Here is a 27,889-nt window from a genome sequence, read left to right on the forward strand (position 1 = left end):
ATTCTCCGGGCTTAGACCTTTTGTGGTTTTAATATGATCTTTTTAGTTTTTTATTCAAGAGCAAGTTATCAGTGGAGTCGCTGGTTTCCTGTCTATTTGTCCTAATATCTCAACACTATTCACAAAATGTCTTGTCTTCGTTTACATTTGTAAAAAAATTGTGAGACACCTCCGGATCGGTGTTCGGGGATTCTTCCGAATTGGCAAAAACAGGACCCCTCCGAATAGGCAAAATATGACCGTTCAGAGTTGTCAAAAGGGTAAACCGAGACCTTTCCGGATACAATATCCCTGACTAGTGTGCAGAACTAACTAAGAAGGGTTGGTTCTGGCTTCAGACCCCTCCCGATTGAAGCTAAGTTACTTTTTAAACAAAAAATTAAAAAATCTTAAAACTTAACAGGAAATTGTTATTAATGATTACGTAATTTATTAGGTAATTATAGTTGTTTGAATTTGAGTGGTCAAAAAATTTCAGAGCATTTCTAGACATGTTTCTCATTTTTTCAGGTCTTTGATCGTTTTGTAAATAATGTAAAAATAATTTCAATCCTGATGATGCACAAAATGTGCGGAAACGTTTGGATTAACATTTTAAAATTCTTAAACAATTTCCCTTTATTGTGAGGGGACTTCATCAAGCCAATTCCCTATTACTTGATTGTTTTTTTTCTATTTTTCCTAACCCTTCCTTATAGTTGAGAACAACGTCAAAACCGTCGTACCTCTTGGTAGGGGTATAAGGGTTTTCCAAAAAAGTTTTTTTTTACAAACGGTGAAAGGTCAACTACCGTCAAAAAACGGTGGTTTTGATATAAACAATATAAAAAATTGTTTTACGCCTAATTTAAAAAAAATATATTTAGCTTGCGTTTAAGTCTTTTTAATTTCTGTTTAACGGTACCAAATCGATTTGGATCTGTTTTGTTATTCCAGAGTTATAAAGCAAAACGTCTTATATGCCAATTCCAAAAATTTTCAAACTTATAGGTTTTTCTTTGATTTAATTGCTAATTTTATTAGAACTAAAATAGCTAAAAGCTGAAATGAACAGACTCAAACCCAAAAAAGTATTGTAAAAATTCTGTAAAAAGAGCATCCAGGGACTGACATGTAGCAGTTTGAGCAAGGACACGCCATTTGCCTAGTGCAAGCAACATTGATTTTGTAATAATGCTTGAGTTAATTCCATCCATGGTAACTGCAAAATTGGTTCTTCAGACCAGATGGATGTTCAAAGTTAGCCCATGAAGGAAGGAAATTATTCAAGTTTTGAGATGATCCGCTTCGCCTCAGTGTTTACTTTTAGGCTAATGCTACTCACGCAAAAGTATTTTTCCTTCAATTGGTAATTTTATTAGAAGAAGAAGTTTGCAAAACAGCTAAAAGCTGAAATGAAAGGACTCAAAGCCAAAAAAAGTAATCTAAAAGTTCTTTAAAAAGTGCAGTCCAGTGACTGTCATATAGCAGTTTGAGCAAGGACACGCCATTCGCCAAGTCAAGCAACATAGCTTAGGTAATAATTCTTGATTTAATTCCATGATGACTGCAACAGCTGGTTCTTCAGACCAGATGGATGCTCAAAATTAGCTCATGAAGGAAGTAAATTAGCTAATCTGGCCGTACCATACCAAAAAATTTGAAATTTTGGATAATCTAGTCCAACGTAACGTAAATAACTTGCTCCTCTGTAAGTTTGAATTGTTGTTCGTGTCAGAAAATTTTTTAATCAAAACAATTTCACAGTAAATCATTACATTTCTGATCTCATTGTTTTGAAATGCAGATCGAACTTCCAAAAGCTTTCTGATGAAAGTGTATGACAAGAATTGAATTCGTGATTTACCGAAATAGAAATTTAAATATTACTCTGGCGAAGGATGTGTAAGTTACAATTAACAGCAATGGCGAAATGATATTAATATTAAACATTTACTGTGAAAAGAAAATAAATTAAAGAGCACCAAACTTTGTCGGTCGCTTTGGTTCTTTAAAGCAGTCGTTGTTTAAGCTTTTCTTTCGCATCTTTCAGTTTTGGAATCACTAAGAGTACTTTCGCAAATTTGTTGGTTTGCTCTTCTTCGAATTTTAGTATTTTCTTTAACCCTTGGACAACTTTTAATTGAAGTGTCTTGACGAGTTCAATGTTTTGTATTTCCAGCTCATCTGAAACAACCAATTTCTCGTGTCGTTATTCAATTATGTAAAGAGGAAAATTAAGTAATGACTAATATTTTAATCTTAAAAAACATAAATTAGGCCTTGTAGCGTGCATGTTTCTAATTCTCGACTATAGTTAAATTTCTTTCTCTTTAATATTATTTTTTGTCTAACGGCTATATCATAAAAACAATCTTACCGTAAAAGAGCGAGTATGCCGCAAGGCAACTGAAAACTTCGGGGGATATGTTGAGGGGTTTGAGAGACATCCAAATTGATTGAACAGCGTCAGCCCATTCTGGCCAGCTCTGCTGCACCTCTTCCTCTGTCATCGACGCCCCATTTGGTAGTTTAAACCTTTTCAGATCGTGACTAAAAATGCAGCAAAGTTTATTCAAAAGTTTCCAGGCCACAAATATTCGGCTTTTTTCATCCCCACTTGCGAATCAAAAGTTATAACCACAAAAATTGCATGTGGGGGGAAATGGTAAAATGCCAAAAAGTTTACTTCACCTTGTCCAATTTTTATAAAAATTGGTATGCAGACTAATTAGGTCGTTTCAATTGTTTTTGGGCATCATACGTGACCTTTTCACTCAATGCGCCATAGAACTGATGCTCACGGAGGCACAGATAATGTGCACTACCTTTTAAAAAATCTATATCAAATTTATTGCCTGTTGGGATTTTACCTGTTGGCTAGGTGATATGCTGTGTAGAGACTGACAACTTCAACCCAGGATGCCTCAATTAGTTTCTGCTGGTCCATGCTTGATAATGTTTTAAAATCTTCTATTTTGTTGGCATATTTGATCATAATGTCCTTGCACTCTGCCCAGATGTGACGAGGACTGCTCTGGCTTGCCTGCTGGTCCAAATGTAGCGCATTGCTGGCTAGAGATGTCGTTGCGGAGGATGCGGATTCGTCGGCATCTTCTAGTTTGAATGACTTAAAACCGGAGTCCTCGAATTTGTTGGCGCTAAGATTTAATTGGTCGTCCTGAAAATAAATCACCTCAGCATCTTTTATTATTGATTTTAGGTTATATATTTATTTTCGAAAAAAGCTGTTAATTCTAATAGTTCATGTCATGCGAGAATGGAAATTCACTTACACCATTAGACACCTTTGAATGGAATGTATCTTCTAAAATCGCATCTGGATCTGATTCACTACTTTTTACTCTTGTGATTAGCAACGGTATTGCAACCAGCTATGTAACTTCTTTTCCCGCGCACAATTTGTTAGTTAAAATAATTTATCAGTTTATTTTATTAGCATATCAAGTTTGAGCTGCTAATTTTGCCCGTTTGGCGCAGTACTTGAAGATTTTTATTGGATTTTTTTCTGACTATGGTTAATCTGATTATTTTTTGTTGGTTATTTTGTCAAAGCATGGGTTTTTCTTCTGATTTTATCAGTTTTCATTTTCATTAGCCTGCGATTAGCAACTTTATCAAGTCTGAAGATAGACTTGTTTCCAGGTTAGCAACTTGTCCAACATATTCACTGAAGCATTACTTAAATTCTCTCTTCAGCACTGTTTTTATCAGTCAACAGACATATTTTGAGCCTTTTTTGATTTTAAATAGCCTTTTCATTCGAAATCAATTTTTTTGTTGATGCAAGTTTGCGAACTTCAATTGTATATAATTTTTAGATTTACGAGATCAAGTGTCTTGTAATCGGGAACTATACAATTGTTCCCGTAACCAATTTTTCGTACAATTTTTCACCTTTTATTAGTTTTCTCTTTACCCTTGCGTTAAGCAAGGGTATTGCATGCGTGTACTAGACTTTTTGCCTTAAATAACCTTTAGCCTGGAGATAACGCAAAAGACTGGGACTGCACCAGAACATGTTTTTCTTTCCAAACGGAAAATTTCTAGTTTGAAATAACATTTTCGACCAATTATTTGTCTTCTTACCTTTTTTCGGCTTAGTAGCCACATCTTGGAAGCGTTTTTTTTTTGCTGTAGGCCTTCATTTATGTAGTAATCAGGTGTAGTCCGTTTCCGGTTTAGTTTTTTTCGAAATTATTTTGTTTACACAGCAAAGCTTGTGTTATAGTATGAACTGTCTTTTTTCCGGACTGTAATGGATATTTAATCCGTCCTAGAAATCGTTCCAAATTGGCTGAAGGAAGCTTATTTGCCATAATTAATTTTTACTAGGAGCGAAATTTATCACTTTTTACTTTGTCTGGCGTGTGGGTGGGGGGGGGGGCAATAATTTTCGTGAAAAATCTCAAATTAAAAAAGATATATATATTTTTTATTACATTTAGCTTTTTTTTATTTTATTACTGCTCCATATACCTTAAAAGGCAGTTGGGAAATTCAGGGCTTCGCCCTGATACGAGTAGTTTTGTATTACAAATAGCATTTAAGCTTCAAGGTATCATGGATCTGTAGTGTAGAGGTAGGGAAGGAGACCGCCAACAAAAAAGGAGGGCTCGAACCTGAGCAGGGTCGGATGCTTTAATGAACTTTTTCGTATACCAACTAAAATGCGCCCGCTCTAAAAATTGAGGCATATGTAATTGCTAAATTTGTTTCTTTTTCTAATTGACTGGTACTGATAATGCGTCATAATTGGCTTGCGTCACTTAAGAAATTTCGTAGACTCAGACTTTTACTCATTAATTGTTCCCAGTAGCGTTATCGGTCATATTTTTGCTTGTGTAAGCGGAGTGCAATTTCGCCTTTGTGTGAAAAATATTGATGTTTATTTTGGATTCGTGGTTTTCTGCCTAGTTTCCGTCGGCTCATTTCCCGCTTTTTTAAAAAATGATTTTCGATTCATTTGGTACTGTTTTTTTTTCGGCTTTTTAAAAATGAAGTATGGAATTTATTAACAATAATGAACGTAGTCAGTACTCTTATATAGGTCTTGCTGATTTTTTTTTTGTTTTTAAAAAGTCTTAAAATTTATTCACGCTCTATTTTGATTTTTCGCGGTTTGACTTATGATTTCTTTTTAAGTTCAGTGAATTTCTATCCAATAAAGGAAAGCAAACTCTACTATCGAACAGCAAAATTTTAAAGGTCACGAAAAACTTGATTGACTTCTGATTTCGAAAATGGATTTAAATTATCAGATTTCCCAGGGTTGATTTTAACATGGTGTTAAAATCAAAGTAGGTTGATTTTAACATGGTGTACATCATGAATTGTTCTACAAATTCAAAGAGGCCATCTATTTTGTTCTTCGAAATTCAAGAGTTGGAGATTTAAAAAAAAACAAGTCAGTTTTTTTTCAGTTTCCTTGCGTTCATTACTATTTTCCAACTGTCAGTTTTTGGTTTTGAATTTTTTTTACTCTTGTTCAGCATTTGTAACTTGTCATTTTTTCTAAGTCTGATTATCATCAATTTTTTTTATAAATATTTTCTGAGTAATTGGTTTCGGCTTAAGTTTTATGGCATAATGAAATTGTAATGCGTTGTTTCGAAATTATATTCCAGTTTTTTTTTTCGAGTAAATGGTTTCGGCTTATGTTTATTGGCATAATGAAATTGTATTGCGTTGATAAAATTGTATCCCTGCTCTACAAAACCAAGTTTAATTATACTTGCGAGTGCAAGGGTCTTGAAATCGGGAACAAGACTTTTTCAAGAAACTACTTCTCTAATATGTTAACTTTTGTTCAACTTGCTTTTTTATTGAACCTTCACAACCTCCTGTTTCCTTCCTATTTGGCCTAGAATTAACGCGGTCGTATGTACATTAAGGTCTGGGGTTCGATTTTCGGCCGAACTTTTTTTTTCAGTATGTATGCAATAGAAAAAACATTTCGCTAAAAATTGAATTGTTCTGCTAAATTTTTCTCAGCTTTTCTCATCACACATCTTGTTTGTCCTGTAAGCAACTTTCATCACATGTGTAAATGTTGTTTTTGTAGGTTCAGGGAGTTGAAATTCGAATTTATCTGTTCAAAGATAGTCTGTTCAATAGGTGTCTGTTAAAGATTGTCGGATTAGTTGCCACATCCCTGATTTGTCTGTTTTTGTGCTCTAGGCAACTTTCTTGTTGCTGAAAGGGCAAGTGTTGCTCATTCTAGCCTCAGGTGGGACTTAAAACTGAAAAGATTTTTTATGAAATCTTATTTTTTTTCTGCTCAACGTGTGTCTACTCAAAGATTGTCGGCTTTTTTTACTCTCGTAAGTTTTGTTCCGTTGCTAAATTAATACTCAAATTTCTGGGATTTTATTCGAATGAAATTCATTTGTATCGAGACATAAAAAAATTAAATTTTTGGTAGAACTAGTTTTTTCAATGTTTTCCATTTTTTCGACTTTAATTTTTTATGTTTGTTTAATCACAAGTGGTGCGAAGCTCCGCTTCACCTCTGTCTTTATTTTCTTCAAAGAATTTTTTTAAATGTTTTATTGGAACTTAACAACTTCCAGGTTCCTTCCCGCTTGACCTAGATGTAACGCCGTCGCCTTTTCACACTAAGCTCTGGGGTTGGAGTCTCGGCCCGGCCTTGTTTTTTTTCAGTTTGTGCAATAGAAAATTTTTCAGTAAAAATTAAATTGTCGGATTTTCGTTTGTCTGCTCATGTTTTATCGGCTAAGTGGCCACACCGAGGACACTGCTTGTGCTCTAAGCAACTTTCATTGTAGTTGCAAGTGTTAGTGTTATGTAGGTTTTTAAAATAAAATCGACTCAATAGGTTTTTTCATCGACTCAATTTGTGACTGCCTAAAGGTTGTGGGCTTTTCTCATCTCTTTAAGTTTTGTCCGTTGCCAATTTAATGTTCAAATGAATGGCATGTTTGCCCAGAATGTATTCCTCTCGAGACTTGCGAAAAGACCTAAGTTTTCGAAAAAAAAATTTTCCGAGTGAGTTGCTTTCGTTTTATTTTCTGCCGGCTAGCTCGTCATGCTATGTTTCGGATGTATCCCAAATGGTCAAACCTCTGTGTCGCCTCTGGTATATCAACGTTATTTACGCTTGAGATAAGCAAGCGTTATCAGACTGGAATTAAGACTTTTTTCGGGTTGACAACTAGTCTTCTTATGTTTTGTCGGCTTATTTGCGACATCTTAGAATTTTTTGCTCTAAACAGTTTTCATAGTAGAAGTTTTTATGTTTTCATTTACTCCTGCAATTTGCAATTCTATTTGCCTTGACTTCGTTTGTTTTTAATCTTTTTCGCTTTAAATTTTTTTCGGCCTAAATGATTTTGCCTTATCAGTTATCGGCTTTCTAACTTCATTTTGGGTCATTCGAAGGAATTTGTATGTTTTCTTCCAAATCGGACAAATTAAAACCCTCAGAATAGAATTTAGATTTCAAAGTTTTTCATGGCAACAATTTTTTTTGTTCGCTGAAAAATATTTTTGAATTTCATTAAGCGCCGTCAAATGCGTTTATAGACGTGTTTTCCGCAATTAGAGTAGCATTCCAGGCAAAATTCTGAATTTTCTTCGTTGAAGTTTCTGCGAAAAGTTTTCCGATTTCTTTGGACTCCTCTTTATTTTCCTGTCTGCTAGCTTGCAATGTTCTTTTGTGGTATCGCAAGTGATGCGAAGCTCCGCTTCGCCTCTGTTTACTAATTTGTAAATTTTTTAGCAGTGATGTATGTTTCTTCCTTACGCTTGCAATTAGCAATTTAAGCAAATCGGAATATAGTTTTATCGGGTTAGCGACTTGCTTGACAGAATCACTTGGTATCTTGGCTCATACTGAAATCGATTTTCGAAGCGTACCCGGCACACTTAGTTTGTAGTTAACGAATACGCCTGGGACAGCCAATCTGAGCAGGACCTGTTTTTTTTTTCAAACTGGGAATATTCTTTTTGAAAAGATTGTTGGCTCATTAAGTGTCTGCTTATGTTTTGTCGGCTTAGCTGCCACATCTTCGAATTTTTTTGTTTTAAACACTTTTTATAGTAGTAGTTTTTATGTTTTCATTTACTCCTGCATTTGTACTTCTATTTGCTTTGACTTTTTAATTTTTTTTACCCAAAATTTTTTTGGCCTAAATGATTTCGGCTGATATTTTATCGGCTCGCTAACCTAATTTTGGGTCGTTCGAGGGAACCATAATTTTTATTCTTTCCTACGGATCGCGCAAAACGTTGAAAATCTGTGAATAAAATTTATAGTTAAAAGTTTTCCATGACAACAATTTAATTTTTGCTCAATAATTGTTTGTGAATATTCATTGAACGCTATCAAGTGTGTTTCTGGATGTTTTCTACAAATAAAACATCATTCTATACAATGTTTTGAAGGTTTTTAATTGTGGTTTTTCCGATTTTTTTCCCGTATTCTTTGGCCTTAGTGGTTAGCTTTTATTTCCTGTCTGCTAGCGTGCAATGCTATTTTTGTGGTAGCGCTTCGCCTCTGTGTCTTCACCCTTGAGGTAAGTAAGGGTATTGCTATGGGTACCAGACTTTTTCCCGTCAACAATTTTTTTGACAGGACTCACTTCTGAACTCCCTCACCTCTTTGTCTTCTTTGCAAATCCTACTCCTCTTGATTGCAAATATTAAACATGGTTGAGTTTGTTATTTTAAATATCCGTCCTTTTCAAAATTTGCTTTTTATGTTGGTTGTGATTTCTCAACTCGATTTGTTGAAGTTATGTTTTTTTTTGTGTCTTTCTTTTCGGCTTAATAGGGTTCTGCCTATTCTATATCGGCTTAGTGGCCTAATTTTGATTAGTTTCAAGGGAAACATAATTTTTATGATGACCTCTCGATCGCTCAAAATGCTGAAAATCTTAATAGAAGTTATAGTTCAAGTTTTTCATGACAAGTTTTCTCGGCTTTTTGTTTTTAATACGAGTTTAAAAGTTTCGACTTATTTTATATCGATTTAATGGCCGCATATTGCGCCTCCCATTGGGCGAATAAGATTTGTGTGTGCGTGTCTGTGTGTGTGCGTGTCTGTGTGTGTGTGTGTAATTTTTTTTTTTCGGCTTGGTAGGTTTCCGCATATTGTACATCGGCTTTTGTTTTTTTTTCGACTTGATAGGTTCCCGCAGGTTTCGAATTGGCTTAGTCGCCTTATTTTGCGTTGTTTCACGAGCTGTGGATGTGTTTTGAGGGTGAGGTTGGCTTAAAACTTTTTTATTAATCTTAATTTTCGGCCTTTTCGGCTTTTGTTTATTTTCTTTTCTTAGGCTTAGTAAGTTTCGGCCAATGTTATATCGACATAGTGGCCGCATATTGTTTCATATGACGCCTGAACACGGTTTGTGTGTGTGTGTATGTGTCTGTGTGTGTGTTTGTTTGTTTGAGGTTGTGGAGGACTTGATAATTTCGAAAAAAAACGGACTTAAGGGATTCTGCTGAGGTGTTTCTGGCTTTGTTACCGCTTGATAACTTTTCTTTCGATTCTAGTTTCACATTTTATTGTCTTGGCTCTTTTTTTGTTTCAATTAGACTTATCGATAGATCTAGTTTCTTCTAATTTTTTGTTTTTTTTACTTGAAAAAAATTAGGTTGAAATTGAATGGTCGGACTTTCATTTGTCCGCTCAGCTTTTGCCAGCTAAGATGCCACATCACGAAATTTGTTTGAGCTGCTAGCAAATTTCATTTCAACTGCAATTGTTGATCATTCTGGAATCAGGGGAAAATTTGCAAGATTAAATTTTTTTTTCGGCTCAACTGGTGTCTGCTCAAAGATTGTCAGCTTAGTCTCTACATTACTGATTTTTTATGTGCTGTAAGCAACTTTCATTTTAGTTGCAAGTGCAAGTGATTTCTTGTATCAACTTGTGTCTGCTCAAAGATTGTCGACTTTGTTGACCTTTTGTAAGCTTTTTTTTCCGTTGCTAATTTGATATTCAAATTTCCAGGATTTTTGCTTGGAATGAAATTTTTATCAAGATTTATCGAGAATTTTAAAGCTTTGGTAGACATTATTTACAATAATTATTTAAATTTTTGTTCGATTTACGTTTTTTTTATGTTTTGTTGCATCGCAAGTGGTGCGGAGCTCCGCTTCGACTGTTTTTTTTTTCATTTTTTCCAGCTTAAATAGCTTCTGCTTAGTCGTCGAAATTTACGTCGTTTGAAGGTAAAAACGAGTTTTTTTATGTATATATGATTCTGGAGGACTTCAAGTCTGAATTTTATTAGCTCCAATTTTTTATGATTAGTTTTGTTTTGTTTTCAGCTCAGCGGGCTTCTACACAAGTATTGTCGATTTAGTTACTGCTTGGTGAAAATGCCTCATTGCTAATTAAGCGCTGGCGATTGGTTCTCGATGTGTTTTCAAATTGAATTTCAGCTAAGACAAATAATAAAAAAATATCGGTGATATAGCCTTTTTGACTTTTTTCATTTTTTTTTGATTTTGTGTTTTTTTTAAATCTCATTGCCCTTGCGATCAGCAAGAGTATTGCAATCGTGTACTAGACTTTTTCCCGTCAACAAATTTGTTCACCGGCTCATCTCCTGGATCCCGAATTAATTTATGGGGCGTTTCAGTTGCAGCAAACATTCTTTGAGCATGCTAGCCGTTTAAGTATCGGGACTACTCGGAATTTGCTTTTTATATTGGTTAAAAATTTCACTGATTCGGTTTGTTTAAATTTATTTTTTTTCTTCAATTTTTTGTTGTGTTACTAGGCTTAACTTTTTGTTGTCTTATAGCCTCTAATTGCATAGTTTGATGAGCGAAAAAATGTTTTGATGTGCGTGTTTGTGTTCTGAGGGGAAGAGGGACTTTTTATATTACTAGTTTTGCATTCTTGAAGAGTATCTGCACTTAGTTACAGCTTTGTAAGTATTTTTCCGATAATAGTTTTGCATTCTTTTGTCTGGGTATGTTTTTTTTCCACAGCTCTCTCTGATCATTTTAATAGATTTAGTAAAAGCTGCGAAGTGCGTGTTTATTTGTGGACAAACATACCATGAGACTGGAATCGAAGCTAGAAGATTGACCCATAGACTCGAAAGCAGATACGAGCATGGTGACGAAGTTCTGCAGTGCTGGTTCCATCGTTGACTGACTTGCAGAAGCCGAAGATGACGTCATGCCGATGTCATCTGAGTTGCTCCAGCTGAGTCCAAAGCTGCCACTGGCCTCGGTGGACGAGTAGTAGTCGGAAACGGATGCAGTGAGAGTGGCGCTGCGAGACTTGCTCACGGGCGAGTCCTCGAAGGACTCGGGAAATGATGATATGGTGGAAGAGGTGGAGGGAGGAGTTTGCGTTTTAGCCTTGGATGGGAGTCTGCCTCTGCGACCACGCAGAGAGTCAGATCTAACCACTGAAACCACAAAAAATGCTTGTTTTTTTTGTTCATTCGCTCTGATAAATCTTAACCGCTAAGGTCACATTTTTTAGCATACTGATTATTTGACAGTGAATGTGTGTCTCTATTTTAAGCAACAAAAGAAGCGTTCGACCGATTTAATCATCATATTATCGAGAATAATGTATCTTACCGTCCTTAACCATTCCGACTGCTAGACACTTCTGGTACCTGCAGTATTGGCATCTGTTCCTTGTTTTTTTAGTTACTGCACAATTTTTACTTCCCGAGCATGAGTATGTGTTGCCTTTTTGCACAGTCCTCTAAAATATACCACAAAATTTAAATCAAATGTAGGCAAATATCGTTATATTGATTATACCTGGCTGTCATATGATTATACCTCATTTTTGAAAGGAAGTTTAGGCATCAGAACTAACCTTGAAGAATCCTTTGCAACCTTCGCATGTTTTCACGCCGTAGTGCTGACATGCCGCTTTGTCCCCACATACAGCACACAGAACCTCCTGCCGTTCTATCTGACCTGGCAAGAGAACATTGATCTCCTGTTGGTGATATGCAGTTGGTTGGAGGCAAGGAGAGTTTGCAGCACTGCTGTCGCTACTGATGGACCATGAGTCATCAACTGATAATGACGCTCCGCTTGCTGCGCTACCTAAACTAGGTCGCTTGTTTCTTCCCATATGCGGGTGTCCAGGGAGTCCCACGATGCTACCGGTAGGCGACGTCAATGCCGAAGCAAACGGTTTTTGAGATGAGAAAACAGCAGCTGGGGAGAAATCAACGGACTGCATCGGGTGGTCGAGTCTAAGGTTCTCAGAGGGTCTGCGCTCTAGAAATGACTGGGTGGCGCCTTTAGAAAAGTTGGGTGGAAGTGCTTGAGTCTGAAACGGGGTTTGTTGCAGATAGTTTCTGCTCAAGTTGCGCATAGCTAGAAGGTCGGCAGGCCGTTTCCGCGCCATTCCTTGTGCACTAAAATTTGGATCCATCTGGGACTGAGTGCCAACAACTCCCTGCTGCATCTGAAATGCTCCACATGATGTGGTGACATGTTGCTGATACATGTTTATATTGGGGTTGAATGGCTCTATGTCTTCCAGGAAGTCCCACAACTCCCTGTCAATTCTCTGACCTTGACCAGGGTGTTCGCCTTGAAGATGTCTGGGTGTTCTCTGAGCGTTCATTTCATGAAACTGTTTTGCATTGGCATGCATGAGGAAGTTTTGATGTTGTTGCTGCATGCTCTGTTCGTGTTGACTTGCTGGGTGGTCCATGCTGAAAATGGAACTAAGGACGGACGAAGAGTTAACATCGTGAAAGAGTAAAGGATGATATGGGTTTGTCGTGTCCACGCCGTGGATACTGTGTTGTGTGTTTGGAATAGAGAGTGATCGGTAGTTTCCGCGGATGTTGGGATTTACTGGATAAGAAGCATGTCCCGGCGGCTCTTGTTTCAGCATTCCGCTGCGGAGTGTGTTGTAGATGAAGTTTTTGTCTTCCGTTGAGATTTGGTTTGAAATACTTGGGTTTGGCACCATAGTAGGGTTGCTGGCCATCATTTGCTGCGAAGAGTCTAATGTATGAGGAGGCGCAGATGCATTGCTTGGTGAAGATATCTGCTGTTCCAACTCTGCGGCCCCACCAGGAAGGTTATGAGATGGATGCTGGAGGTGCAACGAGGATTCCATCTCCATAGGCTCCGGTTCCGTTGGAGACTCAAAAGAAACGCCCATGATTTCATTCCACTGTAGAACTGGGCCCGGCTCTTCAGGCGATGTTATTAGTTGGGATGGCTGAAGTGTTTCCTGTTTTACCGTGCGAGTGTCGCTCGTTCGTTCTGCGCCCGATGGATCATCGAAAGGCAGACTTTGAATTGTCATGTTTCCAGCACTTAGTCGGTGGTGAACTTTGCTTACATCTGATTTTGTTGCTGCTGATGGATGTGAAGTTGACTGGACCTGGAATGGGTAGCTGGTTGTCTTTTTGACTACGTTTTTGTTGCCATTGTTATTGTTTCCCTGAGTGGATTGGTGGGGTTGCATTTGTCGGATTTTGAGTCCCGGTTGTGACAATCGTCTTTTTGTATCTAAAAGACCACATAAATAAGTCCCATTGGAAGAAGAAAAAGAAGCAAGAAGAAAAAGAATTAAGGGAGTGATTGTCTGAATTAACAGATAGACTGTACTGTCTTAAACTTAAGAGTAGAGTGATAGATTTCTAAAACGATTTGACGCAAAACGAACTTATTTTTAATTGTTACGTAAAAACGTTTTGACCATATGCGAGCTATAGAAAATACTCTGTGACGTCGACAATTACCGTAGATTACATTTACGCACGTCTTTTAGAGTAAAATGAAAAATTTAAGTAAAAGTTGTCTGGATACGGGCTTTAAAGATGTGCCTTGCACGTCATTTAAAACTACCATCATCATAATTGAGTTTTTCCCCCTCCTTGGCCGATTTTTTTAATAGTTGAGATAGTTTAAAGGTTGATAACCAAAGTTTATCGTTTCACTTTGATTGGATTCGTTTGAATTTTGGTACTTGCGGAGTTAACTATTTGAATTGTATTGAAAGAAAGATGTGTGAAACTTTTTTTTCGAGACAGGATGAAACCATACTGAAGAGTCAGCGTCAGAGTATTTTTTGCAATCAAGTTTGATACCGTAAATACTCAAATCAGTAGATTTTTGTACTTTTCGATTTTTTTCAAAGCCAAAGACTTGAAAAGTGTTCAAGCTCCTGTTAAAATCACCTAGTGTGAGAAGGAATTTTGAATTCTAGGTGTTTTTACCCTTGAGATTAGCTGGAGTACTTTAGCCTGGTACTTAGACTTTTTCCCCTAAACAACTGCGCCAACAATTCGCACATAAGATATACGTGCTTCATTAATAAAATACAAATCCAATAATGGTTTCTAGCATATTGCCTAGAATTAAAGCCCAAACTTGGGCGACAAAGATGCTGGGTCATATTCCGACCGGGACCCAATTTTTTTTTAAATTGTTTGGGAAGTTTAATGGTCGGTCTATCGCTGGTCGGCTCATTTTTATCGACCAATTTTCTAACTCTTGGATTTTTTTAAAATATAAGCGATTTTTGCTTCAATTGATTTTGAGATTGATTTATCCATTTAGCTCGTAAATTACTACCTATAATTTTATATAATTTAATTTAAGTTTTTTCTTCGCTTTTTTAGCGAAAGTAATTTCGGCTGATGTTATGTCGGTTAAATTGCCTCTTAACTTTGTTTGAAGGTTGAAGAAGTATTTCAATGCGTTTGTGCTTGGGGACGCGCAAGAAACTTTTTTATCTCAAGATTTAATAACCTTGTTTTTTCGGCTCAACGGCTGTCAACCCAATTAATGACTGCTTAGTCGCAGCCTAATAATGTTGCCAAGCTGATAAATAGTCAAGTGTACTTGACAAGCGTATAGTATAAAGTTGACTTATTAGATTTTGTCCCATTTTCTTTCGACCAGCTGCCCTGCTTTTTGTATTGCAAGTCGTGCGAAGCTTTGCTTCGTCTCTGTTGATTTTTGACTCAACGCAAGATCAGGTGCCAGAATTAGGAGGTCAGATAGATACTGTTTTCATGTAAACAACTTGTTTAACAAAATTATTTAGTCAACTATGATATTTCGTCACTCAAAAGACATTTCTAACATGTTTGTAATATGAACGCCAAATCTATTCGAAGGCAGTTTAAAAGCTTTTTAACACCTCCGATTCCATTAAACTCCAGTTCTTTTTCGCTTTAAAGGTTTATTTGACTTGAATGGTTTTTGCCGTTTTAAATTTTTCTAAGGCCTGATTAACTCGTTTTGTTTCTTTTTTTTTAAGGGCAATAAGTTTTCTAGTCGTGTATCAGCTTCGATGTGACTAAAAGTTGTTTCGTTTTATCACTAAATTTTCTAATGACATTCTTTTTCGGTCAGTTGTATCTTCTTAGGCTTATTTGGCTTTGTTTTAAAGCTCTGCTAGTCGTGATTCAAACTGCAATGAAAACTTTTCCGTAACGAGAAAATTAGGGGCAAATTAGTGCAATGTCTTTTGGGCTGAAAAAACTCCCTTTACTAGACAGATTCAATTTAAATTACTCATGCGAGGGGTCTTTTCTCGTCGCACTTGCGAGAGTAGGTGACTTATAGTCGCGGACTTTTTTTTTCAGTTATGTTTTTCTTACGCGGAGAATAAAATCTGAAGAACCATCCTCACGATAAAATAGAAAAAAGCTTCGAATCATTCTGCAGTAATGACTTGATATTGGGTAGCACTTGCACATGTACACATTGCTTGTGTCTAGTATCTGTAGGAAATATTTGAACGCAGGAAAACTAAATAAAAGTAGGAGAAGGTGGTTGCTGTACAAGTAGAACAGCAGTTTCTGAGCGCTTTGTTCTTTGCAAAACTCAATTAGAAAACCAAATTTCCTTTTTTTTGCGGTTAACCAGACTCGTCTGATCAAAAAGCGACTTTTTTTCCAGGTGAGCAACTTTCAAACAGAAATACTGATAAAAATTTTCAAATATGAGTTCCGCCTCTGCCATTAATGAGCACTTCTGCTTTTCAAATGATCATTTTTAAAGAAATTTGTTTTGTTGATGCTTGCTGTAATGTTACGAATTCTGGTCTAGCTTAATTTTTGTTGGCGAAGAATTGATCAAATTTCGATTTTTTATATAGCGGCATAGTGGCCTCATTATTTCTGGTTTGATGAGCGAAAAAAAGTTCAATATCCGTTTTATTTTTATTTTGATAGGAGACTTTGTAACGTTGTTGAGCTTTTACTTTGTTTAGGCTCAACGGGTATCACCATACGTTTCTTTGGCTGTGTTTTAAAGCTCTTCGATAACAAGAAAACCCTTCGTATCATTTGCTGTGTTTTAAGCTCTTCCATAACAACAAAACCCTTGGTATCATCGGTTGTGTTTTGAAGCTCTTCTTTGCAAACTTCCAGTTTCAAAAAAAGTTTTTCTGCATAACGCGAAAATTAGGCGCAAAGTTATACTTGAAATACTCCAGTCACAAGACTGAGACTTATTTACAATTACTTTTTTGATAGCATCTATTATATATTTAAATGCGGGCTTCACTATCTCGCCATGTTTAAGCGTTTTCAACGTATTATTTTTGCATGTTTAAGCCATATCGTATGTTGCAATGCTTAAGAAAATTTTTAGATTTTCAAATTATGCAAAATGAACAAATTCAAATTTAGGCCAAATGAACTTTTTCCAAAAATCATTCCAAATTTCGCTGATAAGTTTTCAACGTATTGTTTTGTGGTTTTGTGTGCGTAGTTTTACTGCGCTGTTGCATATTGGTTCTTTTCTTTATGTGCAGCGCATTATAGCTACACTTGAATAATCGCTATGTTATTTTGTTATTTGTGAATTGCAGTTAGGGGGTCAAGGGGGCGATTCTCCTTATTTAGTAACACATCCCCACCCTCCCCCCACCCACATGCATTATATTACCCCTCCCCCTAACCCTAACCCAAACATGATTCAGGACTCCAGGATTGAGGTGAGTAAAACGTGGGTAACACAGCTTCATTCTTCATGACATTTGTTTTGTTTCTGCCCCCCCCCCCCCACACGCATTATTATACCCCTCCCTCTCCCCCTCCCCCCTAACCCAAACATGATTCAGGACTCCAGGATTGAGGTGAGCAAAACGTGGGTAACACAGTTTCATTCTTCATGACATTTGTTTTGTTTCTGACGAGATGAGAATGGCAGTGGACTAAGAGTTTAAGATTCCGATTTTCCTCGTGTAGGCATGCTTGGGCAATGGTTTGAAGATAAGAAACATTAGGGACTGTAATAGTGATAGGAATGGCAAACTCGGTATGTTATTTACGAAGATGCCTAGAGGACATGTAAAAAATACAGAAGATAGGCAACAGCACTCATCCTTGAGGACCCACTTGTATATTTTATTACAGTTGCGTGAGTAGGTGCCTTATAATCGCTGACTAATTTTTTAAGTATGTTTTTCTTTTAAGGAGAAAAAAAACTGAGGACCCATCTCACGATAAAATAGGAAAAAGCTCCTCGGTTCATTATTTGAAAATTATGCACAAAAACTTACTCAAAAAACTGCACTCACAAGACTGAGACTTATTTTTACTTACTCTCGCGATAGCTTAGTTTTTATTGCACTTGCGAGAGTAGTTGCCTTATTATTGACAATTTTTTTTTATCTGTTTTTCTTCTAAGGTGAAAAAAGTTAGAGGACCCATCTCACGATAAAATTGAAAAAAAAGCTCTTTGATTCCTTTTGCAGAAAAGTCAGAATATTTTGTAGCGTTTGCCCATGTAACGGTTGCTTGTGTTTAGTCCCTGCAAGAATGATTTGAATATAGAAAATTTCATTAAAAGTAGAAGAAGCTGGTTGCTGTTCAGGTAGTACAGCAATTTATGAGCTCGTTGGTTTTTGCATAACTTATTTAGAAAACCAAATTTAACATGTTTTTTTTGCGCTAAGCAAGACTAGTCAGATCAGCAAAACGGCTTTTTTAGAAATTCATTTTTCTGATAATCACTTATTTTACGAACTGATCTAAACTAATTTGGGTTTTAAAATAGTTTTTTGAAAAGTTTCGTTTCTTTCTATGTCGGCATTGTGGCTTCAATATTTCTGGTTTGTTGAGCAAAAAAAAGTTGCATAAACGTTTTTTTGTTTTGATAAGGGACTTTGTATTTTTGTAGCACTAATTTGTAACTGTTTTGACCGTTACTTATTTTGGGCTCAACGGTTATCACCGTCGGTATCATCAGTTGTGTTAAAGCTCTTCTTTGCAAAATTCTAGTTTCCCAGAGAACTTTCTGCATAACGCGAAAATTAGGCCCAAAGTGTTTCTCAAAATACTCCACTCACAAGACTGAGACTTATTTTTAATTGCACTCGCGATAGCATAGTTTTTATTCTATTTGCGAGAGTAGGAGCCTTATAACTGTTGACTAATTTTTTTAGCATCTGTTTTTTTTTCTATGGAGAAAAAATCTGAGGGCGCATCTCACGATAAATTAGGAAAAACGCTCTTTGATTCATTTTGCAGAAAAAATATTTTGCAGAAATATTTTGTAGCGTTTGCCTATGTACCGATTGCTTGTGTTTAGTCCCTGCAAGAAATATTTAAAGGTAGAAAACTAGTATAAAAGCAGAAGCTGGTTGCTGTGCAGGTAAAACAGCTATTTCTGAACGCATTGTTCTTTTCAAAAATGATTTAGAAAACCAATTTTCACATTCGTTTTGCGGTTAGCAAGGCTTGTCAGTTCAGCAAAAAGGATTTTTTTTAGAGTTTTTTCAATGCTTGCTGTTATTGTACAATTTGATCTAACCTAAATTCTGTTTAAAAATAGTTTTTTCGAAGTTTCGATTTATTCTATATTGGCATAATGGCTTCATTCTTTCTGCTTTGTTGCTCGAAAAAAAAGTTTTTCTACTGTATCCGTTTCTTTGTTCTGATGGGAGACTTTGTAACTTTACTGAGCTTTTTTTTGTTTGGGACACAATGGTTATCAGCGTCCATATCAGCAGTTGTGTTTTAAAGCTCTGCTTCACAAACTTCTAGTTTGAAAGAAAAATTTCTGCAAAATTTGAAAATTATGCACAAAAACTTACTCAAAATACTTCACTCACAAGACTGAGACTTATTTTTACTTACTCTCGCGATAGCTTAGTTTTTATTGCACTTGCGAGAGTAGTTGCCTTATTATTGACAATTTTTTTTTATCTGTTTTTCTTCTAAGGTGAAAAAAGTTAGAGGACCCATCTCACGATAAAATTGAAAAAAAAGCTCTTTGATTCCTTTTGCAGAAAAGTCAGAATATTTTGTAGCGTTTGCCCATGTAACGGTTGCTTGTGTTTAGTCCCTGCAAGAATGATTTGAATATAGAAAATTTCATTAAAAGTAGAAGAAGCTGGTTGCTGTTCAGGTAGTACAGCAATTTATGAGCTCGTTGGTTTTTGCATAACTTATTTAGAAAACCAAATTTAACATGTTTTTTTTTGCGCTAAGCAAGACTAGTCAGATCAGCAAAACGGCTTTTTTAGAAATTTATTTTTCTGATAATCACTTATTTTACGAACTGATCTAAACTAATTTGGGTTTTAAAATAGTTTTTTTGAAAAGTTTCGTTTCTTTTTATGTCGGCATTGTGGCTTCAATATTTCTGGTTTGTTGAGCAAAAAAAAATTACATAAACGTTTTTTTGTTTTGATAAGGGACTTTGTATTTTTGTAGCAGTAATTTGTAACTGTTTTGAGCGTTACTTATTTTGGCCTCAACGGTTATCACCGTCGGTATCATCAGTTGTGTTTTAAAGCTCTTCTTTGCAAAATTCTAGTTTCCCAGAGAACTTTCTGCATAACGCGAAAATTAGGCCCAAAGTGTTCCTCAAAATACTCCACTCACAAGACTGAGACTTATTTTTAATTACACTCGCGATAGCATAGTTTTTATTCCATTTGCGAGAGTAGGAGCCTTATAACTGTTGACTAATTTTTTTAGTATGTTTTTTTTTCTATGAAGAAAAAATCTGAGGGCGCAACTCACGATAAATTAGGAAAAAAGCTCTTTGATTCGTTTTGCAGAAAAAATATTTTGCAGAAATATTTTTTAGCGTTTGCCTATGTACCGATTGCTTGTGTTTAGTCACTGCAAGAAATGTTTCAATGTAGAAAATTAGTATAAAAGCAGAAGCTGGTTGCTGTGCTGGTATAACAGCAATTTCTGAGCGCATTGTTCTTTGCAAAATTGATTTCGAAAATCAATTTTCACAAACGTTTTGCGGTTAGCAAGCCTCGTCAGGTCAGCAAAAGGGATTTTTCAGAGTTTTTTTCAATGCTTGCTGTTATTGTACAATTTGATCTAACCGAAGTTCTGTTTAAAAATAGTTTTTTCGAAGTTTGGATTTATTCTATATTGGCATAATGGCTTCATTCTTTCTGCTTTGTTGCTCGAAAAAAAAGTTTTTTTTTGTATCCATTTCTTTGTTCTGATGGGAGACTTTGTAACTTTACTGAGCTTTTTTTGTTTTGGACACAACGGTTATCAGCGTCCGTATCATCAGTTGTGTTTTAAAGCTTTTCTTTGCAAACTTCTGGTTTGAAAGAAAAATTTCTGCGTAACTCGAAAGTTAGGCGCAAAAAGGTGCTCAAAATACTCCACTCACAAGACTGAGACTTATTTTTGATTAATCTCGCGATAGCATAGTTTTTATTCCACTTGCGACAGTGGGTGCCTTTTAACTATTGACTAATTTTTTTAGTATCTGTTTTTTTTTCTAAGGAGAAAAAATCTGAGGGCCCATCTCACGATAAATTAGGAAGAAAGCTCTTTGATTCATTTTGCAAAAAAACCCGAATATTTTGTAGCGCTTGCCTATGTACTGATTGTTTGTGTTTAGTCGCTGCAAGAAATGTTTCAATGTAGAAAATTAGTATAAAAGCAGAAGCTGGTTGCTTTGCTGGTAAAACAGCAATTTCTGAGCGCATTGTTCTTTGCAAAATTGATTTCGAAAACCAAGTTTCACAAACGTTTTGCGGTTAGCAAGACTCGTCAGGTCAGCAAAAGGGATTTTTCAGAGTTTTTTCAATGGTTGCTGTTATTGTACAAACTGATCTAACCTAATATCAGTTTAAAAATAGTTTTTTTTTTGAAGTTTCGATTTATTCTATATTGGCATAATGGCTTCATTTTTTCTGCTTTGTTGCTCGAAAAAAAAAGTTTTTTATCCGTTGCTTTGTTTTGATGGGAGACTTTGTAACTTTACTGAGCTTTTTTTTCTTTTGGACACAACTGTTATCAGCGTCCGTATCATCAGATGTGTTTTAAAGCGCTTCTTTGCAAACTTCTAGTTTGAAAGAAAAATTTCTGCATAACTCGAAAATTAGGCGCAAAAATTTACTCAAAATACTCCACTCACAAGATTTATTTTTGATTAATATCGCGATAGCATAATTTTTATTCCTTTTACCAGAGTATGTGCCTTATAATTGTTGACTAAATTTTTTAGTATCTGTTTTTCTTTTAAGGAGAAAAATCTGGGGACTCATCTCACGATAAAATAGCCCATGTAACGATTGCTTGTGTTTAGTCCCTGCAAGAATGATTTGAATGTAGAAAATTTAATTAAAAGTAGAAGAAGCTGGTTGCTGTGCAGGTAGTACAGCAATTTATGAGCGCCTTGGTTTTTGCATAACTTATTTAGAAAACCAAATTTCACATGTTTTTTGCGGTTAGCAAGACTTGTCAGATCAGCAAAACGGCTTCTTTCAGAAATTTGTTTTTCTGATGATCACTGTTATTTTACGAACTGATTTAACCTAATTTCTATTTAAAATTAGTGTTTTTTGAACAGTTTCGTTTTATTCTATGTCGGCATCACGGCTTCATTCTTTCTGGTTTGTTGAACAAAAAAAACTTTCTTATACGTTTTTCTGTTTTGATAAGGGACCTTGGATTTTTGTAGCATTACTTTGTAACTGTTTTGAGCTTTTACTTATTTTTGGCTCAACTGGTATCAGCGTCCTTATCGTCGGTCTTGTTTTACAGCTCTTCTGCGCACACTTCTGTTTTCAATGAAAAACTTCCGCATAACGAGTTAATTAGGCGCAAATTTTTACTCAAAATACTCCGCTCACAAGACTGAGACCTATTTTCAATTACTCTTGCAATAACACATTTTTTTTCACGTGCAAAAGTAGGGGCCTCGTTATCGTTGACTTATTGTTTTTAGCATCTGTTTTTCTTACGACGAGAAAAATCTGAGAGCCCATCGGGCCCATCTCACGATAAAATGAAAAACGCTCTTCGATTCATTTTGCAGAAATTACTGTATTTTTGTAGTGTTTGCCATGCGTCATTGAAACATAAAAGTTGTAATACGTACCTGTTTTTGAAATAGCTGCCGATTAAAGAATTATTTGGTAGATGTTTTCTCAGCATCTGAGTTCGAGTTGTATTCGTTGAAGGAAAATGATGATAATCCAAATTTATATTTTTGTTTTTGTAATTGGTTTGAATTGTTTTTGTAATTGGTCCAGAGACCAGCAGTTCATTGAACTAATCTTGGACCAGTCTAGACGTCTATTTCAAATAAGCGTTCTCATCTCAAAAGGATAATCTGTAGCAGTCTATTTTTCACGATTTCGAACAAAGTATAAAAACTTCGAATGTCTCAAAACTTTTTTTGTAACTAACTGGCTGAGGGAGAATGATGGTAGGTATAATTAGTCCTTCTTCTTTTTCTGTTTGTTTTTTTTTGTTTCAAGTAGGAGAGTCGAGAGGACTGTTTTGAATTGGACTGGAGACAAACGAGTGGGTTTATTTTTATGGTTGGCGGTGGTTCTGATAATAGACTGGTGCGTTGGTGTAGGAGTTGAGTTGATTGGTAGTTGATTAATTGAAGCGTGCTTGCCTTGCCTCCTTTTCCATTTTCCCCCAATTTTTATCCATTTGTTGTCGCTTGGATAGAAACAAATTGCGTAGTTAGAAAAGTGTGACGTAAATCTCGTTTTATGGACAAATATGGAAGTTTTTCCCACATTTCAGTTCCTTTTAACGCTTCTTATACTCCTGTGTGTTTTCATATTTTCCCTCTATGGCACCAAAACTGTCGTTCTTACCACTTTTTTAAATATTGTAAACTCAATAAACAGTCGTGATGTTTGTCGGCACTACTACTACTACCATTTTGGTGCTATTCTTAGATGTATATTGTAGTTTTTGATCAATCCCTCGCTATTTTTTCTGCCTGTAGATATTTTTCTTTTCACCAGGGATATCCTTTGACAGATAAACTGTTGAGCGGTGTAACAGTGTGATAGAAATAGCAGCTCTTCTGTAGCTATTTTTCTTTGACTGAACGTATTTTTAGAATTATCTGATAATAGCGGATGGGTAATTTTTTTCTGTTGACTTAAAGTTAAAATTTAGTTTGGCTTCGTTAACCCTGTCCTTTGTTTGTTGTGTATTAAATACCACCTACGTTTTTTTGAACTGACAATTTAATGATGTACAATGATCTTAAGCACAACAGTGGTGACGCAAGTTAAACTAAGATGGTTTTTATTTCACTTTTAAGATTAAAGCTATCGAGCTGAGTGAAAATTTTTAGCTTATAAATCACCAATAAGGGATTTCGCAATTAGTTTTTTTTTCGTTTCGTTCAGGACGTTGGTAATAAGTTCTGAAGCACAATGCTATACATTTTGCTGGTGATGTTACGAAAACAAAAGACGACTTAACTTAAGATTTAAGCTGTAGAAATTTGTTTAAATTGTTTCGACGCGATAAGCGGACTACAATTGATTTCAAAAGTCCATTTATTTTGTTTTACGGCCTAAAATTAACAAACTATTAATTAAGCTTAATTTTGATATCGAGCGCCAGAAGTTAATTTCAATTAATCAGATGTAATTATTTTTATTCAGTTTCAAAAAACAACAGGGATAGCGGGTTGCTGTGCAATTAGCACAATGTTTCGACCATATTCTCAAAACAGATACATAACCTTTTTTTCATGTTTTCCCCTCAAATTATTTTTTTTTTCAAGCATGGTCTGAAGAAAACAATCACAGTAAAATAGGCAAATCGGGCAATGGTTTTTGTCGAAAAATGACGAGAAAAAACAGAAAAACCACAAATTTATTTTTTCAATTTTTTTTTTTGCAGAAATTGTTTCGAAGTTTTTTATTCCAAAGTTTCAAAAGAAAGTTTACTGAAATATCATGGTTTATCCTTCTATAATAATCCTATAGTGGCTTTAATCGCGCGAAATAAGACTAAAAATCAGAAATTCAAACCGGTTTTTCTCGACACTGGGAAAATTTTTCGAACAGTTTTAACATTTGTTCGTATCAAGATTGAAAGGTATTAATTTGATATATCACTTGACCCATTCCGATGATCATTTGTGGTACCTCATTTTGCGTGGAAAACAAAAAAAAGAAAACTAAAACACACCCGAATCCAAATTCCTCCCCATTTACCCCAAAAATTATATTAATTAAGTTTCAATCAATCTATTAAAAGTCAGTTAAATTAACAATCTTAAATTATTAATAATAAATTTACAATAATTTGATGATTGTGATTGTGTGTTAACTTGATTCAATAAAAAAACTCACTATGCGATAAAAATATATAATTCTATTTGGTTCCATAAAACGGTCCTAGAGAGTGGGTTCTTACGGAAGGGAAGGTGGCAAGTTTCTGTTTTGGTGATAAAAATTGACTTAATCAATTTCTCATATTAAAGCACTTTCAATCAAGATTCGAATGACATTTAAAAAATTTCCAAAAACTTTCACAGTGTTGAGGAAACCGGTTTAACACAGTTTTAGTTCAATTTCGAGCGAGTAAAGCGATCGAGTAACCTTCGTTATTTTTATTATTGGCCATTTAGGCTAAAAAATTTGATTTTTTTAATAAAGAAAACCAATTTTGCAATATTCACTAAGTGCTTTTTTGGCTGAATGATTTATACAAATTTAAAATTTTTAGTGAAGAAATTAGGAAACATTTTGAAGTTTTTTTCTTTCAACTTTTCGTTTATTTATTTTTTGAAGACAATTGTAGTGTTTGAGTCTAATTCACTTTTCTACGAGTTTGTACAGTTTTGCCTTATTAAACTATATCACTAAGGAAAGGGCTTTAATATGATATATCACTCGAAGCATTCCGATGATTTTTTATGGCACCTGATTTTGCGTGGAAAACAAAAAGAAAAAACTAAAAGACACCCAAATACAAAGTATCTCAAATTTTTGGTTCATAAAATTATATATATTTTTTCAATTTTGCGTTTATTCATTAAGACCATTGTAGTGTTTTATGCTTAATTCGCCAATTTTCTTCACGTTTCTGTAATTCTATAATCATCACGCAGAAGTAACGACGCTAATTTGAAGATTAAAAAAGCGTTTTTTATATGTTTTTCTACGAGTGTAGTCAGAAAGTCTTATGCTAATTGCGCAGCAAGCGGCTGTCCTTGTTTGATAAAAGGTGGTTTTGTTTTTTTTTGTCTAATTTTCTGTTTGTGATGCTATTTTTGTGCTGTATCGCAAGTAGTGCTATGCTGCGCTTCGCATAATGTCGTATAATTTGTTTTTCTGAGCTCCAGATTTGAAATTTAATCGGTCGGATATATAAGCATGCTGTTTTAAGAGTCGATGAATGATGTTTAGAGTCTTATAAGGTCGCGATTTTTTTTAATTTAAGGTAAACTTCATCATCGAAAAGCAAGTGTAAGGTTAACGAAAAACTTAATCTCTATTTTCTTAATCTATTTTCGAAAATGCTTTTTAATTTTCAGATTTTCCGGCTGATTAAATACCTTTTAATCCAGTTTTCTCAAATTGAGTTAATTTTATCGAAAAAGTCAATCAAATTTTGTTTTTCAAATTCAAAGAGCTTAAAAACCTTCTATTTATTTCTTTGTAAACAGTCGAAAGTTGAGATTTTTCAAAAGATTAATCAGTATTTTTTTCCTGTTCACTTGAGTTCATTGAGTTATTTCAGAATTGACAAAACGCTTGAATCGTTATCTCTGAGGATGTTTTTAACTTTATAAAACTTTATCATTACAAAACTTTATCATCTATATTTGTTCAGTTTTTAAAAGACATTTATTTTCAGATATTGTTACTTGCCTATGTAAGCTTATTTGGCGTTAATGGAATTAGGCGGCGATGCTGATACTTCAACTAGTGGAAAAGATCTAATTTTAGGAGTGCTCAAATCTAGCAGCGTGACAGCCGAGTACCCTGTAGTTGCACCATCTAAATGGCTCTCTGCAACTCGTGATGGAAGCAAGGAACAGTCCGCCGAAGAGCAAGTTAGCTTTAATATGTTATGAAAAAGACATGAGCTCAAAAAATCATGGTTGCTATCTAGATTGAAATCCGTCATTGTACATACAGAAAATGTTTAGACAATTGGGTTGAATTGATATTGTTTGTTCCATTTGAAAAATTGCCTCAAGTATCTGTGAATCAAATTCGGATGAAGCAAAAAAGTAAAAAAAAAAAAAGCTGCGCATTTGAGCAGTTGGAAACCGAGCTTATTAAGCTGAGTAACGAGACTTCGATGGTATTTTTTTTATGAGCAGCCCTTCAAGGCACTTTAAATAATGGCCCAGATTGTAAATACAAAGTGGAAGAATGTAAAATGATTGGACAGTTTTCCCCTACAGCGATTATTCCCGCGATTAGTTCTTAGAAGCTGAACTACCGTTTAAACGACATCATCGATGTCTTCAATTGCCTTGAAGGCGACAATAAAATTTATAAAAAGACTTCATGAATTCATAAAATCCGAGGCAAAAAGATCCGATCGGGCAAAAATGATTTCTTTCATTTCACAGACCTATTTTACGTGTCGAAATTTGAGTTTAAATTGAGATGAGATCACGTGACACCTAGGCCTTATGGTATACGTGATCAAATAGTATGGAACCACAAAAGAATACGTCTTCCTCAGCCGGACCAGGCACGATGGGCTGAAAAGGATTTGGGCGCTGGATTGAAATTCTCGACTGATAGATGACAACAAAGTTAAAATACCTGAAAATGTTTGAAGAGGTTGCAGGTTGAGGATTGAAGTTGTAAATTTGGAAGCGAAGATTCGGTCCAAATTTGAAATTGAGGAGAAAAAAGACTAAATTCTGCTTATGTAGAAGACAGTAAACAAGGCAAACAGGGAGTAAGTTCACGGCTATACAAAACAAAAAGGCATCAGAGTGTAACTGATTATAGAGCGTGTGCTTTAAGATTGTAAGTTCATGGGTCTTTTTTATATCGGATTTAATGCCATGGAGGTTTGATATTTGCGAGACATTTCCTTGTTGATGTTTTCAACCGTTGCCATCTAAATTGCAGATCTAGCAGTTCGGCAGCAAAAGAAATATCCGAATTGGACTTAAGTTTTGGAAAATTTTTATGGCCACGGCGGCAGAATGATGGTTGGAAGTGTTTGTTATAGATCAGCTAGTATTATTTTGTTTACTTGTTTACACGTTTTATTTAACTAGTTTGTCCTGATTATGATTTTTCCTGTTTATATATTTATTGCTCACTGTTTTGTCCAAATTTGTTCCCTTTAATTGGTACTACCTAATCCATGATGCGCCCGTTAATATTTTGTTTACTTGCATTGTTGTTTGCATCAAACTGATGGATTGTTTGGTTTTGGTGCTGACTTGGCAATGGTGCGAGCATACCAAACAGAAACCGAGCTAAACCTATAAATATGAATGAACGCCCGGTGAGATGACGAATGAGGCTGCAAGAATCTGTTGTCCTTTTGGTCGCTCGCTCGGTTCGGCTTACGAGACCTAATAGTGTGATCGAAAGTTCACCCCGCCTTGTTGAGATGGCCGAATAGGTCCAAAAGGCGGAAGACTTCAAAGTTTGATCTGTTTTGTAAATAGTGATAGCAAAATGATCGGAGGCGTTTCCACTTTACCTAAT

The 27,889-nt window shown here is 35.4% G+C and overlaps 3 protein-coding genes across 4 annotated transcripts in view; 1 reads left to right on the top strand and 2 right to left on the bottom strand.

Annotated features, from left to right (window-relative positions):
- Positions 1-27,889, top strand: part of LOC134840775 (uncharacterized) — a 225,823-nt gene that overhangs the window by 185,819 nt on the left and 12,115 nt on the right. The window contains exon 2 of the mRNA XM_063856818.1: positions 26,056-26,256. Coding sequence (XP_063712888.1) covers positions 26,095-26,256 — 162 coding nt within the window. The 5' untranslated portion in view covers positions 26,056-26,094. The remainder of the gene's footprint in view (positions 1-26,055; positions 26,257-27,889) is intronic.
- Positions 1-27,889, bottom strand: part of LOC134852815 (charged multivesicular body protein 4b-like) — a 326,219-nt gene that overhangs the window by 71,652 nt on the left and 226,678 nt on the right. The window lies entirely within an intron of this gene.
- LOC134852790 (uncharacterized) lies at positions 1,817-27,424 on the bottom strand. Of its 2 annotated transcripts, none has more exons than XM_063868578.1 (7): positions 26,984-27,424; positions 11,822-13,488; positions 11,575-11,704; positions 11,038-11,396; positions 2,853-3,160; positions 2,360-2,532; positions 1,817-2,166 (listed from the first exon to the last, which is right to left on the bottom strand). In XM_063868578.1, exons 2-7 carry the CDS (start codon positions 13,442-13,444, stop codon positions 1,991-1,993), a joined length of 2,769 nt encoding a protein of 922 aa, XP_063724648.1. In that variant the 5' UTR covers positions 13,445-13,488; positions 26,984-27,424; the 3' UTR covers positions 1,817-1,990. The 2 variants fall into 2 exon arrangements, with proteins under 2 accessions (XP_063724648.1, XP_063724656.1); XM_063868586.1 differs by lacking the exon at positions 26,984-27,424 and adding an exon at positions 22,309-22,852.

This window comes from Symsagittifera roscoffensis, chromosome 1 (genome assembly GCF_963678635.1).
Source record: "Symsagittifera roscoffensis chromosome 1, txSymRosc1.1, whole genome shotgun sequence".
NCBI classification, from domain to species: domain Eukaryota; kingdom Metazoa; phylum Xenacoelomorpha; order Acoela; family Convolutidae; genus Symsagittifera; species Symsagittifera roscoffensis.